The 17,345-nt window shown below is 41.5% G+C and overlaps 1 protein-coding gene across 1 annotated transcript in view; it reads right to left on the reverse strand.

Annotated features, from left to right (window-relative positions):
- Positions 1-5,817: 5,817 nt before the first annotated feature.
- LOC142152283 (F-box and leucine-rich repeat protein 13-like) overlaps positions 5,818-17,345 on the reverse strand; it is an 83,680-nt gene continuing 72,152 nt past the window's right edge. Inside the window, exon 8 of the mRNA XM_075208755.1 lies at positions 5,818-7,154. Coding sequence (XP_075064856.1) covers positions 7,143-7,154 — 12 coding nt within the window. The 3' untranslated portion in view covers positions 5,818-7,142. The remainder of the gene's footprint in view (positions 7,155-17,345) is intronic.

Below are 17,345 nucleotides of genomic sequence, written 5' to 3' on the forward strand. Positions count from 1 at the left end.
TTCGTCGGATTTTTATTTTTTTTAACTATTTATTTTGAAAAATAGCAATCATGTACAGATAAGAATCAACAATTAGTACATTTGCAGGACAAGAGACCAAAACAGAGAACAGTACATGTCATGGGCATAAGTCAAAGAAGCTGAAAATATTTGAGTAGCAAATATATAAAATAGCCAGATGTTGTCAATAAACAGGCAGGTAAGTATACAATTGTTATGCAGAATACTCAAGACACTATCACATTTTATATCAATATAGTGTGGGGGAGGGGGGAGGAGGGGGGGGGGCACTGGTCGCCACCGAGACTGAAAGAAAAAGATAACATTCTTCCCAATTATCCACACAGTTCCCCAATCATATCCTTCCTTTTTAAGAGGAGGAACAAATAAATAGAAGAGGGGCAATGAGAGTTTCAGAGGAGATTACTGCTTAGATTCCCTGGGAAGGGAAACAACATCGAGAGTCGAGAGTAAGGCCATCTATGAACCTAGGGAGTCTATTTAGGAGGAAGGAGATGGTACAGGAGGTAAGGGGTTATAAGTAAAGCCAAGGGGCCCAAACCTGGTGAAATTTATCATCCTTATCATGCAGGTGGTATGTAATCTGTTCCATCCGGGCAATAAACCAGATATAGGATCGCAGGGCCGCCATAGTGGGGGGGATCAACTTGTTTCCAAGACTTAGCTACTAGGCAACGCGCAGCAGCCAGGACATGGGAGGCCAATTTTGCTGACTCTCTATCATCCTCAATCAAAGGGTAACAGAGAAGAAAAGACCATGGGTCTTTCCGGACAGGGCATGGAAGGAGGGAGGAGAGGAGGGTCCTAACTCGGTCCCAAAAGGAGGATATTTTAGGGCAGGACCACCAGATATGCAGAAAGGAGCCCAGCTGGCCACAACCCCGCCAACATAATGGAGAACTAGAGGGGAACATTTTAGTGAGTTTGTCAGGTGTATAGTACCACCTATAGTATACTTTATATGCGTTCTCCTTTACCAAAGTGGAGATAGAGCTGGTGGCAACTTGATCCCTTATGATTTCCCAGCAATCCTCCTCTGGGGGGGGGGCCAGATCCCTCTCCCACTCCCTCTCATGCCTACCGCCCGGAGGTAAAAGTACTTTCGTCGGATTTTTGATGAACCTGGGCGGCTCTCCTCTGCCTCTACGGCTATACTTCGTTTACGTCAAGGGAATCATTCTGTGGCTCAATATGTCATTAAATTTCGTACATTATCTTCTGAATTATCATGGAATGATGAAGCTTTGGTGGATGCATTCTGGTAGGGGCTATCTGATCGTGTTAAAGATGTTTTGGCTTCCCATGAACTTCCTACCTCCTTGGAAGCCATCATTTCATTATGAAACAAAGTGGACTGACGTTTCAGAGAAAGAACTGTGGAGAAAGAGGTGGTTCGTCGCCAAAGTTATAGACCAACTTTATACCCTGTATCGCATTCTTCAATATCTGATGAGCCTATGCAAATTGGGAGATCTCGTTTGACTCTAGAGGAACGTGATAGGAGACGTCGTGACAAGTTATGTATTTATTGTGGTGACGCAGGTCACTTTTTGAATTCTTGTGGTAAGAGATCGGGAAACGCCAAACCCTAATTTGTTCTGGGGAGGTCAGATTGGGGGCTAAGAAAGTCTCTTCATCTACTGCTTGTATTCTTCCTGTGTCCTTGTTGGATAATTCAATGACTTATACCACTCAAGCTTTATTAGACTCTGGTGCGGCTGGAAACTTTATTTCTCAGACTTTAGTTGATAAATGGTCAATTCCATTTGTTTCCTTGAAGACCCCAATGTCCATTACAGCCATTGATGAATCACAGCTTTCTCAAGGAATAATTCGCACTCGGACCAAGTCTTTTTTTCTGCATGTTGTGTTTTACATTCTGAAAAAAATTTCTTTTTTGATTTTGCCTTGCACTACTTCTCCAATTATTTTGGGCCTTCCCTGGCTCCAATTACATTCTCCACAATTGGATTGGAAGACTGCTGAGGTTCTATCTTGGGGTTCTCATTGCCATTCTGGATGTTTAACTAAGGTGAAACCACTTCGTTCTTCTGAAATTGCTATGTCTTTGGAATCTTCTGCACTACCTCCTCAATATCAATCATTTGCTGACGTCTTTGATAAAGTTCGTGCAGAGATCCTTCCACCTCATCATCCATGGGATTGCCCTATAGAATTGTTGCCTGATAAAATTCCACCTAGAGGTCGAGTTTATCCTCTCTCTCAACCAGAGACTGAAGCCATGTCTGTCTATGTTAAACAAAATCTACAAAGAGGCTTTATTAGACCATCGGTCTCTCCAGCTGGGGCCGGTTTCTTTTTTGTGAAGAAGGACGGTTCGCTTCGTCCTTGCATTGCCTATCGTGGACTTAATTTAATAACTATTAAGAATCGTTACCCTATTCCATTGATCACTGAGTTATTTGATCGAATTAAAGGTGCTACAATCTTTACCAAACTGGACCTCAGAGGGGCTTATAATTTAATTCGTATTCGGTCTTGAGATGAGTGGAAAACCGCTTTTAATACCCGTGATGGCCACTACGAATATTTGGTAATGCCCTTTGGACTTTCTAATGCTCCTGCAGTGTTTCAATTTTTTATTAATGAGATATTTCGAGATCTTTTGTATTCTTATGTCGTTGTATATTTGGACGATATCCTAATTTTTTCTGAAACCTTGGACATTCATAGGAGACATGTGGCTGAAGTTTTGACTAGACTTCGCAGAAATCATCTTTATTGTAAGCTGGAGAAATGTTCCTTTGAAGCAGCTTCTATGCCCTTTTTAGGATTCATTATCTCCAGTTCAGGCCTTCAAATGGACCCAGAAAAGGTTCAATCTATTTTAAATTGGCCACTTCCAACTACTCTCAACACTATTCAACGTTTTTTGGGCTTTGCAAATTATTACAGACAGTTTATTTTGAACTATTCTAGTATTGTGGCTCCCATTACAGCTTTGACTAGAAAAGGAGCAAATTCGAAAAAATGGCCAGAAGAGGCCTTAAAGGCTTTTTCCTATCTCAAGGAAGCCTTCTCTTCAGCACCTATTCTTCAGCAACCAAATTTGTCTTTGCCTTTTTTCGTGGAGGTGGATGCATCGGCGATTGGAGTTGGAGCAGTTCTTTCCCAGCGATCATCTACCAATCGTTTGTTGCCTTGTGCTTTTTTTTCTCAGAGATTTTTGCCAGCAGAACAGAATTATAGGAGATAAAGAGTTATTGGCAATAAAGTTGGCGATATTTGTTGGAGGGAGCTCAACATGTGGTGACCATTTTTACGGATCATAAAAATCTTTTGTATTTACAGACGGCACAGTGTCTTAACCCTGGTCAGGCTCGATGGTCCCTCTTTTTCTCTCGTTTTAACCTTCATGTCACCTTCAAACCAGGACATTTAAATAAAAGAGCGGATGCTCTGTCTCGAGCTTTAGATACTTCATCTGATTTGGATTTATTTACTAGTTATTCCATCTTGGATCCCAAGTGTTTGCAATTGTCTACAGTTTCTCCATCTACACCTCCTAGGAAGTCTTTTATTCCTAAAACACTCCGGAAGAGACTATTGCTTTGGTATCATGCTTCTAAATTTTCTGGTCATGCAGGATTTTTGAAGATTTATGAACTGATCTCTCGCTCCTATTGGTGGCCAACTCTTCGTACTGATGTTAAAGAGTTTGTGGCTGCTTGTGATGTTTGTGCTCAGCATAAATCTTCCCGGTTGGCTCCTATGGGACCGTTACTGCCATTGTTAATTACTTCTAAACCATGGACTCACATCAGCATGATTTTATAACTGATCTTCCTACTAGCAAGGGTCATAATACCATCTGTGTCGTGGTAGACCGTTTTTCAAAAATGGCTCATTTTGTTTCACTTGTAGGTCTGCCGTCTTCTTCAGTTTTGGCCCAACATTTTATTCGGGAAATATTCCGGTTACATGGCTGTCCTCAAGAGATCGTTTCGGATAGAGGAGTACAATTTACTTCAAAGTTTTGGCGAGCCTTGTGTAAAGCATTGGGAGTCCAGCTTAACTTCTCTTCAGGATATCATCAGCAATCTAATGGACAGAGAGAGTAAATCAAGATCTTGAGACTTTTGTTCGTATGTTTTCTTCTGCCACACAGGATAATTGGATGGATCTTTTGCCTTGGGCAGAGTTTGCTCATAATAATTTATTCCATGAATCTACGGCCTCTACTCCATTTTTTGTCGTGTATGGTTTACATCCTGTGTTGCCTAAGTGTATTGTCACGCGCCGGTCCCGTAGATAGGTGCCGGCATTGTGACTTTTTCCCTATGAACTATGTTTTGGACTTGTTCCCACTCAGAGACACTACTTTCATACAGGTGCTGCTGGTTGTGTGATCAGTACCTCCTGCCTGATTCTCATTGGTCCTGAGTACTATTTAAACTACCCATGACCTTTGGGACATTGCCTGTTCTTCGTGTTGCTCAGATTGCCTGGCTCCTGGTTACCATTACCTGTTCCTCTGTTTGGGCCTCCTGAGTCTATTGTTGCTGTGACCTGCCAGCTGGACTTACTTAATTCATCGTTGCACTTGGTACCTGTAGTTCTACGCTGTGCACAGAGTTTGCTGCTGCTGTTACCTGCTAGCTGGAGTTCCGCTTATGACAGTGATGGCTAACCTGTGACACTCCAGGTGTTGTGAAACTACAAGCCCCAGCATGTTTTGCCAGTAGATAACTAGCTGATAGCTGGCAGAGCATGCTGGGACTTGTAGTTTCACAACAACGGGAGTGTCACAGGTTAGCCATCACTGGCTTATGACATCTTCGCATCTGGTACCTGTAGTTCTACTATGCCGAATCTACTATCATGGATGTCTGCTGATTGAACTTTTGCTTTTACATCTATGCACCTGGTACCTGTAGTCCTCTGTTGTCCGTTGAACTTTACCGCTGTCAAGTTACAGATTGGAAACATCTTCCGTGAGTTGATCGCTGCATATTCAAGTTGATTCTATGCACCTGTGCTGTATTTTCAAGCTGGCTCCCGTTAAAGACTCTCCTGTGATTCTGCTCGCTATTCTACTGTGACTGTGTTCCATAGCGAGCTTGCTATTAAGTTTACTACTATTGAACTTCTTCTCGTGAACTTTGCTATATATTAAGATATCTCTGTGTTGGATTGTTGCTGTAAGATATTAGCCTTACGGGGCGGCACGCGACTGGGATTCTTTGCTTTTCTAATTACTTCTAAGTAACGGGCTGTTTAAGGGCTCTCTGCTCTATTTGATCATATTGGGATTGATATATATTGTCCAAGAATTATCGTGATACCTGTGACCACCTGCTATGTGGAATATACCATCTTCATGTCTGGACTATTTGCTATTTCATCCCATTACAGTTGCTCAGAGTTACTAACAAACTGAAGTATATATTGTGAATTGCATTCTGTTTGTATTCCATTGCCGTGTGTGCTTTCCATGTTATATATATTCTTCCATTGCTATTATACAATCAGCATATATACCTGTTGTGTCATCAAGCAATATATCCTTCAATTGTATCATCTCTCCAGTGTCTTATTGCTACTGATATTCAGCCTGAGTGTTGACACCACTATCCTCTGTCACTTTTGAGGTAGATCATTATAGACAGAGGCAAGGGATCATTAAAAAACTACTCAAATCGTGACACTCTAACTGCTTAAACAGGCTGTGCTGGTGTTTTCACAGTCTCAGGAGAGGGAAAAGAACCTTACAGTCCTGAGCTCACATAGCCCACTGTAGTCACACTGATGCCAACAGAGACATTGCTACCCATATTGCTATGACAGTTTTTTATTACGCCAAAAAATGGTACAAAATGCAGAAAAGTATACAATGAGGGAAGAGTCTAAAATGCCCCAAACATAAGAGCACAAATAAAATAAAGAAAAATGTGAGTTTAGCAAATCTTTAGGAAACAAGAAAAACTCCTGTACATACTATTGTATTATGTATAATGAAAACAAGTACTGACATACCTTAGTGTCACTCCCTCAATAGGAGCAACACCAGCTAAATTATAGACTATTTAGTGCTGGACCCACAACAATAGTACTTAGATGAATTAAGGCTCTGTGGGGCCCGGGGCACCTAAGACAGGGGGGCCCCTATGGTGTAAGATGGCTGTAATTTTAGACAAATGCATGGGAACACTACATAACTATTCATATTCATTTAATTTATCTAACTTAATTTTATATTCTAGTTATTTTTATTCCTTTATGTACTTTCTGCAGATTGTAATAATAATTAAACAATAATATAAACAAATAAAAACAAATGATAGAAACTTGAAGTGTCTGTAATAGAGAATAAATAAATAGTACCAGTTACACAAGCGGGCTATAAAAAGAAGGGCTAATTAGTAAGTTCATTGAACAAAAGGCTGGTGGTTTAATCGTTTTTTATGTATGAAAAAAAGTATTAATATTGTGTCTTTTTAAAATATTTTTCAAGGGGGGCAGGAAAGAGGGAGAGGATGTGGAGAGGGACAAGGTATAGGGTAGAGAGGTGGAGGAGGAATCCTGAGTCCGAACTTTAAGACATAGAAACCATATGAACACTGAATATTTCAGGCGCACAAAGAGAAAAATAGTAAAACAAAATACAAAAGTTTAGGCTACTGTTACCTAAAGACTGACAAATGTCTTTCAAAAAACATCAAAATGCATATAAATCTATGAACAACACTCTAAAAGCCAGTATTAGAACAATAGGAAACACAAATGGCAGAAAAACAAGAGGGCTGCAAACAGTACACATATTTTGAAACAATCAGTTTTTTAGTAAAAATGAAGCATATTCATAAACAGCATAAATTTATAAAATTAACACTAAAAAAGAAGAGTGGTAGTAAAACAATAAATTCCATATAACAAAATAGACTTTATCAGACTTGGCTATTTCCTCTTAAAAACAGATACAAGTCCCAAATCAAAGTTACATAGACACTGTACCAAACATTAGCCTATAATCAAGTACTTGGTAGTCATCTCCTCATTGAATTCTCGGTGACCGATTACTCCTCCTTCACTTGATATGGCTGACGCATTTCTTTCCAAGTAAACTTTCAAAACCTGTAAGGATGTACACCTGGACTTCTTTATATCTGGGTCTATATTAGGTAGAAACAAATTTCTTTTTGCAATCGATTAATTTAAAAAAACAGGGACTACATAATTTTATTTTAGTCTATATTATGTTTATGTTGACACATAATTATTTTTTGTTTTACACTTCTATTTCTTTTACAGATTCTTGGAATGGCCATTGGCACGAAGTTCGCCCCAACATTGGCAAATCTTCATATGCGCCGTTTTGAAGAAGAATTTATTTGAAACTGTCCATTCGGGGCGGCCGGTACATAGGTAATCTTTTTATTATTTGGGATGGGATTCACATACAGCATTAGATTTTATTTCTTATCTTAACACTAATGATTATAATTTGAAATGTACTCACGAATTTAACAAGTGTTTTGTTAATTTTTGGGATCTCACTCTCTAAGTACAGGGTAATGTTATAATAGCTAAGATTTATAATAAACCTGTTGATAGTTGTAATTACCTTCATTATAAAAGTGGACTTCACATGGTTACGTATCCCAAGGGGACAACTGAGCCGTGTGAGGAGAAATTGCTCTCGAGACTCTGATTTTATGTATCAAGCAATTTGAAAAGAGATAATTTGCTGATACCTAAAGCCTCTAGGTTATCAACTAATAAGGAAGGGAAAGAATACATTACTGAAAAGGTTTAGGAAGATGAAGGAAACATTACTAGTAAGAATAAATGGGCTTCTTTTGTCTGTAAATATAATCGGAAATACACCAGGTTAGAAAAATCTAAAATATTTTTTTTTATTCTAAAACAAGATCCTATCTTAATTAATGTTATGGGGTATACACCTCAGATTATTTTTTAAAAAAATGTAAATATAGGATCTTTCCTAACACCTAGTAAAATCAAAATGGTAGTGAATAAGAAGATTGTGATAAGGGAGATTGGCTTTCCAAAAAGGCCTAGGGGCTGTTTTAAATGTGGCAAGTCCATCTGTTTGACATGTGATTACATTGCATATAACATAGATTGTGTGATTTCTTCTGCTCATAAAATGGCTATTCAGATTAAGGATTGTATCATCTGTTAATCTACGTATGACATCTATGCTTTAGAATATCCCTGCTCGCTGCAGTATGTGGGCAGGAGGACTAGAAGATTGAAAGAGCAGTTTAGGGAGCATAGGAGGTATATAACAAAACATCTACAGACCCATAGGTTTGGAAAACATTTTTCAATGGTTCATGGAAGTGACCCTAAAGGGTTAAAGCTAATAGGGTTAGAACATATTAGAGGGGGGGGAATCTCTTTTTTTAAACTTTGTCAAAAAGAGACATTCTGGATCTTTAGGTTACAGACTTTACATCAAGAAGGTCTCAATGAGAAGTTGGACTTTAGTGATCTTGATCATTAAGATCAGGGGCAAAATCAGGATTTGTAAAGGGGGGTTTCCAACCACACCACAGTGGGTGTGACCAGCATGCAGGGGGACGTAGCTATAAGTTTAGACAAAGCTTGGCTGCTCTCCAACTCTTCCTATCCCCATAATATACATGGGCAATGCTGCGTGCACTACTGTTAGGTGCATCTTCCTTTTCAAGCAGAGCTGTGTGAATAGGGAGCAGGGTCCAGCCCCCTCCAAGTGCTCCAGGCTTGGAGGGGGGTTTCCAGACACTAGGAACCCCCCTTGGTGTGCCTATGAAGATGGTGATCATTATGCTTTTAGAGGCTTTATGATTTAATCTGAAATTATCATACGTTAGCTCCTGGGATAGATTTATTGCTCTATTATGTTTACATGTTATGCACGCTTAAAATTTAACGAAGGAATATAATGTATTATATACAATATATTATCTATAATTTGAGCTTTTACCTTGGAATGAGTTTATCGTTTTGGGGCTAAAGGTATCAGTAAGTATATATGGATGGACATCTATATGTATATGCATGTGTGTGGACTCAAGTATACTATTATATTTGCATTTTTGGGATAGATGTTGGATTGGGTATTATTGTTGTCATATTCTCACTTTATATGTGATTAATCTGTGCTCGCACTTATATTTATGCTTAGTGTGGCAATTTATGCTCTAAAATCTGCGGACTGCTAGTTACTTGAAATCATCAGCATGTTACAGTTTCATATTATTATATTAGATGCTAAATAGATCAATTTTGCTAGTTTAGATTATATGCAGTTTATTAATATATGTTTTGTATAGATATTAATGTTATAGAGGAAAGCTGCAAACAGTGATTTATGCGTATATATCTTTCACCTGTTTATCTTTAAACTACACTGTTGCACAAATGTGTAAATCTGTTTGCATGCTTTCTCTGCAGATTGCCATCTAATTGTCTCCCTTTGTAACAATATATTAGCATTACTTGCATATTATAAAACAATAATATAAAATACACCAATAACTCTGTATTTGTTCTCCTTAACCTGTCACTGGTTCTGTTGTGTCTGTTTACAAATAATTACCTTTTTACTGACAGAGTGTCACGGTTACAAACAGGAGTACAGCTAGGAGTCACGAATATGGTGAAAACACTCTGTTTATTTGCAGAAAAGTATAAATAGCAGGTAATCGAGAGCAGTAGTAAATACCAGGTGCAAGCTGATGCAGGAAATAATACGAATGTTCAGAAACCAGCAGGTAAACAGCTAATGCAGGGAAGCAGGAAGTATGAACAGGTTTCAAGCAGGCATGAACCAGAGGAGCAAGGCAGGAGGAATAATCCACAGGTTGCAACAAGGATATGACATCACAGGATGGGACAACAATAACCAGCCATGTATGCTGGGAGTGACAGGTATATAAAGGAAAAACCACACCCAGGTGCATGGGATAATTGGTGAACATGAAGGTTAACCCCTAATGCACACAATAAGGCAAAATAGCAGCACCTCTGGTGAATGGAGATACTGCCAATACAAATACAATAATAAGGACAAAAAGGCAGGAGCTGCCATGCAAAGCAGCAAGTAATGCATAAGCTGTAGGCAGATCGTGACAATACCCCGTCCCTTAAGGGCGGATTCCAGACGCCCAATTACCAAAAATGTCTGAATTCATCGGAATCATAGTCCAGCATTGGGGGCCCGGCAGAAAAGTCCTCGTCCATGGGTGGACGGGCAAAGGAGACTATGCCAGCTGCCAGTTCAAGCTCCGTAGACCTTGCTCTCTTCTTTCGCTTTTTCTTCTTGCGAGAATTCCCTGGAACAGCAGTTTGAACCAATTGGGTGGAGCACAAAGGAATCTCTAGGCCAGGTGAGATGGGTGGAACTGCTGACAATACGGAGGCCCCATAAGATGGCATAGCGGGAGGTGTTGGTGAAAACTTGTTGATCACTCAAAAAATAGTTGTAAGTCAGATAGGATGGGGTGATCAGACTCAACAAAAGGGTTTGCCCATTCCATAGCTCCTCCTCTAAAATGTGTTAACAAAAACAAAACTTGCCTCTTTGGGTCACTGGCAAGGCTAGGTACTGAGGGGAAATAAGAAGCACAAAACCTCAGTAGAGCACTAAATTGAGAAAGGTGCCCCTCAAAGGTAGATGACAGCTCACACTTGGCACCCTTGGCAACGGATGGTTCGGACTTGGCAGCAGGCTTGACAGGAGACCTGGACTGGGCGGCAGGCTTGGCAGCAGGCTCGGACTGGGCGGAAGACTTGGGAGCAGGCCCGGACTGGGCGGCAGACTTGGGAGCAGGCCCGGACTGGGCGGCAGACTTGGGAGCAGGCCCGGACTGGGCGGCAGACTTGGGAGCAGGCCCGGACTGGGCGGCAGACTTGGGAGCAGGCCCGGACTGGGCGGCAGACTTGGGAGCAGGCCCGGACTGGGCGGCAGACTTGCCAGCAGGCCCGGACTGGGCGGCAGGCCTAGCAGGGACAGCACTTTGAGAAGCCTGAGGGCAGACAGCACTTTGAGAAGCCTGAGGGCAGACAGCACTTTGAGAAGCCTGAGGGCAGACAGCACTTTGAGAAGCCTGAGGGCAGACAGCACTCGGGCTGGACCGCATGGACTGGCAACTCGGGCTGGACCGCATGGACTGGCAACTCGGGCTGGACCGCATGGACTGGCAACTCGGGCTGGACCGCATAGACTGGCAACTCGGGCTGGACCGCATAGACTGGCAACTCGGGCTGGACCGCATAGACTGCCAACTCGGGCTGGACCGCATGGACTGGCAACTCGGGCTGGACCGCATGGACTGGCAACTCGGGCTGGACCGCATGGACTGGCAACTCTGGAGTGGCCTGGAGGGACAGGACCCCCTCTGGAGCGGACTGTAAGGGCAGCGCCCTATCTGGAGAAATCTTTAAGGGCAGCGCCCCCTCTGGAGAAGTCTTTAAGGGCAGCGCCCCCTCTGGAAGAGTCTTTAAGGGCAGCGCCCCCTCTGAAGCAGGCTGAAGACTCGGAACCGGAGACAGCGGCTGAAGACTCGGAACCGGAGACAGCGGCTGAAGACTCGGAACCGGAGACAGCGGCTGAAGACTCGGAACCGGAGACAGCGGCTGAAGACTAGGAACCGGAGACAGCGGCTGAAGACTAGGAACCGGAGACAGCGGCTGAAGACTCGGAACCGGAGACAGAGGCTGAAGACTCGGAACCGGAGACAGAGGCTGAAGACTCGGAACCGGAGACAGAGGCTGAAGACTCGGAACTGGAGACAGAGGCTGAAGACTCGGAACCGGAGACAGAGGCTGAAGACTCGAAACCGGAGACAGAGGCTGAAGACTCGGGACCGGAGACAGAGGCTGAAGACTTGGGACCGGACACAGTGGCAGCAGGCTCAGGACCGGACACAGTGGCAGCAGGCTCGGGACCGGACACAGTGGCAGCAGGCTTGGGACCGGACACAGTGGCAGCAGGCTCGGGACCGGACACAGTGGCAGCAGGCTCGGGACCGGACACAGTGGCAGCAGGCTCGGGACCGGACACAGTGGCAGCAGGCTTAGGGCCAGACACAGTGGCAGCAGGCTTAGGGCCAGACACAGTGGCAGCAGGCTTAGGGCCAGACACAGTGGCAGCAGGCTCCATGCTGGAGGCAGATGATGTGACCTCAGAGCTGGAGGCAGATGATGTGACCTCAGAGCTGGAGGCAGATGATGTGACCTCAGAGCTGGAGGCAGATGATGTGACCTCAGAGCTGGAGGCAGATGATGTGACCTCGGCACAGGAGACAGAGGCTGGCGCCTCGGCACAGGAGACAGAGGCTGGCGCCTCGGCACAGGAGACAGAGGCTGGCGCCTCGGCACAGGAGACAGAGGCTGGCGCCTCGGCACAGGCGGCTGGAGCTGGCGCCTCAGGACAGGCGGCTGGAGCAGGCGCCTCAGGACAGGCGGTTGGAGCTGGCGCCTCAGGACAGGCGGCTGGAGCTGGCAGATTGGGTCTTCCCAGTGAACAGAAATGGTGGAGCATAAACAATTTTGGAATGCGGAGAGGAAATAACAGGAGATGGTTCAGTAAGCTGACGTGGTCTACAGCCAGGACAGTCCTGCAAGAAATGTGCATTGCTGGCACAGTAGAGACACAACTTGTATGTTATCCTGCGCCGCCGTTCCTCTTCGGTCAGATGGGGGCGTGGACCACTTGTGTACTGGGAATTTGTTACCCCATAGTTCATAGAAAACAGCAAATTTGTAGAAGTACTTTTATGAGGTGCTGTTTGCACAGGTTCATCAGCAGAGAAGGTGGATTGAGACAGCTCAGCAGCTTCTGAATTAAGAGAGACAGAATCTGACAGTCTCCTGAGTGGGTCCACAAGTAAAGAGGAAAATCTAGCAAGCTGAGAACGTAGCAATATAATGTCCATCTGTAAAGTTTGTAGCAGTGGCAATTCCATGATTGGTGAAACAGACCTGTTGCAAAAAACAAATAAAAACTTGATTGCAGAAAAAAGGTCCCAGAATAAAACAAAACTTTCACCTGACTCCAAAGCTGTTTTGTAGGCTGGTTATACTGTCACTGTTACAAACAGGAGTACAGCTAGGAGTCACGAATATGGTGAAAACACTCTGTTTATTTGCAGAAAAGTATAAATAGCAGGTAATCGAGAGCAGTAGTAAATACCAGGTGCAAGCTGATGCAGGAAATAATACGAATGTTCAGAAACCAGCAGGTAAACAGCTAATGCAGGGAAGCAGGAAGTATGAACAGGTTCCAAGCAGGCATGAACCAGAGGAGCAAGGCAGGAGGAAGAATCCACAGGTTGCAACAAGGATATGACATCACAGGATGGGACAACAATAACCAGCCATGTATGCTGGGAGTGATAGGTATATAAAGGGAAAACCACACCCAGGTGCATGGGATAATTGGTGAACATGAAGGTTAACCCCTAATGCACACAATAAGGCAAAATAGCAGCACCTCTGGTGAATGGAGGTACTGCCAATACAAATACAATAATAAGGACAAAAAGGCAGGAGCTGCCATGCAAAGCAGCAAGTAATGCATAAGCTGTAAGCAGATCGTGACACAGAGTCTTACTGTAGGATCTGTGATGGGTCTTTTTAGTTCTTTCTCTTGCCCATCCAGGTTTTATAAATGTGATACACATAAGATTGCCATTTGCAAATTATCTAATCAGATAGTGTGTCTACTATGCTGGATGTACTATGTAACTACTGAGATACATTTTATATTGGACCAGACATACCTCAGCCAATACACCCAATACTTCCAGTGCCATGACCACAGCCCATTCCTCACCCTGTTGCACTTTAGGGAATCTGGACTGTCCTGCTGAAACTGAAATACGTTGATACACCTGCATCATTTCATAATGACAGATGAGATATGAGTGAAAATTGGAACCAACGAGACATTTTCAAAAGCAAAGTTACCATCTCTCTCTAATTTTCTGGACGGTTACATATGTATTTTTTGGTGACAATGAACTGCACTTAAACCAGAGGGCAAAAAGAGTAGTCAGGAAACATTGCTTCCTATACCAACTCCCTATGTTGAACTCAACCCGCAATGAGATATAAACAAGCAGGTGAGTTTACAATGCTTTTTGTGATTTATGTTTTCTGTCTGAAGCATGGATTTAGGTAAATGCTCTGAGTGCAAATGCACATATTGTAAAATATTATAGGAGGATTGTGTTACTCACCATAAATTCATTTCTCTGAATCCATTTGGGGGACACTGCTTACCATGGGGTATAGTGGGCACATTGCTGGGAGTAAGGAATTAAAAAACTAACAACTTGTCTGGTCTAATATAGAAATATGAATATCAGGTGCTAAATAAAACAAAATAATTTATTCTTAAACAGAAAAAATCTTTTACATTCTTGTAGGCCACTAAATGTAGCGGTAATAAGGGAAGTGTCAATCCCAGACAATAGAAAATGCCAAAAACAAAGCTGAACAGCACAAATGGAGAGGTCTGCAGAGTGTCTAGCACATGTAGGTGAGCATATACCTACACTACCAAGTACATTCAGGCATAAACCAAAAAAAAAAACGCTATAGTAAACTCCAACAATTTATTGATCATAAATACGTAGTACTTACTAAAATCAACAAAAAATAATAATCGAAATACAGGTAGAGACCGACAATCAAAAACTACACTATAAGCGGCAAAATCTGTAAACTTTATGAACCTGCATTACACAGTATAACAATCAATAAATTCATATATTGAACTCCTACATTTGAGCAACGCAGCCCTGGTGGTCATCTCAGTCCATTGGCGGTCTCCTGCCGCTCCTGGTGTGCAGGAATGGTTCCAACGGATGGGCCTTTACAGGCTCATGGATGACATAGCTCTTTGTAGCCAATAGAAAGTTACGGAATACACGGCGATGTGGCTCCGCTGGCTTGAATTTATGGAGTCTTCGTCTTGCCACTCCCTCATGGACTGTGGATGGCCACCTAACGCTGGAGGATTGTCTGGGTAGGCATGCTAGTGGGCAGGCAAGATCTCTACATTTTCGTTTGGCATTCCCTTCTTAGCTAAACTACTTTCATAATACGTAGCTTAATTAATGTCCACAAATTGGTGTATGAAGCCCAGTTAAAATAAAGCACATTAAAATATAGTATATGACACATAAAAATAATAAAAAATACTATAAATATTAGCATACAAATCAAAATATTAATGATTTTTCTATAGTGGTTTGATTGAATCAGTAAATAAATGTAGCAGTTAATAATATATCAATTCATATTATATTATCAAGAAAATAATAATGAGAAATGTGATTTTGCTAAGCTGACACCATCTTGTTGCCTTATGGCCATTTTGTTCTGTTATAGCTTAAATACAATTAGATGCACCCGTTTTGTCGGAGTAATTCATTATTTGCAAGGCTATGCTTATAACCTTGGACATACCAGACAGGAGATAAGCCAGCCCCCCTCCTGGGGAGTTCTAGTGTGGATAATGAGAGAATATACTAACATCTGTGTGAAGGGAACATGAGTGGTTAAAACCTTTTGGGGCATAGTTTTCTGCAATACGTGATTTTTGCTTTATAGATAGGAACTTGTAACTTATAAAGCAGAGTTTATTTGTACACTCAAACCATGCAGTGTATTTAATTCTCTCCAGCTGATGAGCTCATAACTGAAAATTTTACACTTACAGGTGAACAATCTGATATAGATTTGACAATAACAATAACAAGTTCATCTAATTATAACTAAATAATGGTATAACATCTTAAAAAAAACTTGAATAGTGTATATAACAATTAGCAATGAATATATAGTATTATATCTCATAGCTTAAAATAATAATATAGTACAAATATAAGTTCATAGAATTACATGTCAATGAAAGAAAAAAAAACTCCAAAGAATACAGCACAGAGACAGCAGTGTCAAAAGAGCTGCAGACATTACATAGTGATTAATGTCAATCATTTAATAAGAATATATTCAACAATTCATATAAACCTGAAAACAATTAAATGCTATCTACAAGTAGAAACCTATGAACAAATAACAAGTCTTTATGGGATATCTCAGAATACATTAATATCGAAGTGCACATCCTATTATATAACTAATATAAACTATTACTGTTGCCAAGAGAGTAGATTCATATCTTAAAATAACTCAAATATTCAGCGCAGAAAGTTTATCTCACAAAATGTAAACAGTTTCCTAACTAGAGTAAAACTTTCTAATACAAATGGATAAAAACTATAGACAGATAAACAGTATTGTATACTAAATGATATAAGGTGCAGGTTCAATAATTGGAAAGTTAATCTCAATAAACAACAATACTGCAGTACTTGTTAATAAGCGGATTCGCTGCTACTTGTCGGGTTCATTCCACAGCTATTTAATACAGTGTCCCCCAAATGGAATCAGAGAAATGGATTTTGTGCAAAAATCCTATTTTCTCTTTCATTCTATTTGGGAGACACTGCATACCATGGGGATGTTCCAAAGCTGCCCCTAGGGTTGTGTCGAAGTCGTATAATTGGATGAACGAAAGTATATTGGTTAATATTGTTTTGCCGTGCGATTGCGATCCGTACGCCACGTAACGCGTGGTAAAATGTGCGTGCACGCACACACACTATAACATTTAGTTTCACATATATATTTATAGATTACATTCCAAAGGGATTTATGAGCAGACAGTATTTGGTTTATTATTAGTTTATATATTATGATTATGATTTAGTGTTATTTAAGGTTCAGGTTATAGGAAATGTGTCATGTCTGATATCATACTAATCCCCTATTCATCAGCAGCTGTCCGGTTCCATCGCCGAAGAGATCGCATATTGCATACTCTAGTTATTGATGTTAGGGAATAAATAGCCAGATTGATATCAGAATGTGAAATGCTAATGAACTCATTGTAACTGGAGCACATCCCCTGGAGAGACGACCCCCACCTTTGGATTCCTTAGTCTGAACTAGCCTATGACCTGATTACCCTGGACCCGCCCGAGGGTAATTTGTATTGTTCTCTGTAACACTGAATGTGTATATATGATCATAGCTGCGCTTTCAGTATTCAGTCATGTTCTGACCACAGTATTCTAAGCAGATATACTGTTCACTGGGACCCGTGGAAGCGCAGTGAAGCTCATGCAAAGCGCAGCGGTATGTATGTATCTTTTGGTATTGGCTATACTGTACTGTATTATATTACAATCATATATTGAATTTTAACTTTTTACATCTGCTAAAATAAATCACTTTGTGCGTTAGAAACACAATACAATCGCTTGGACAATGCTTATTTG

The sequence above is a fragment of the Mixophyes fleayi genome, chromosome 4 (assembly GCF_038048845.1).
Source record: "Mixophyes fleayi isolate aMixFle1 chromosome 4, aMixFle1.hap1, whole genome shotgun sequence".
NCBI classification, from domain to species: Eukaryota; Metazoa; Chordata; class Amphibia; order Anura; family Limnodynastidae; genus Mixophyes; species Mixophyes fleayi.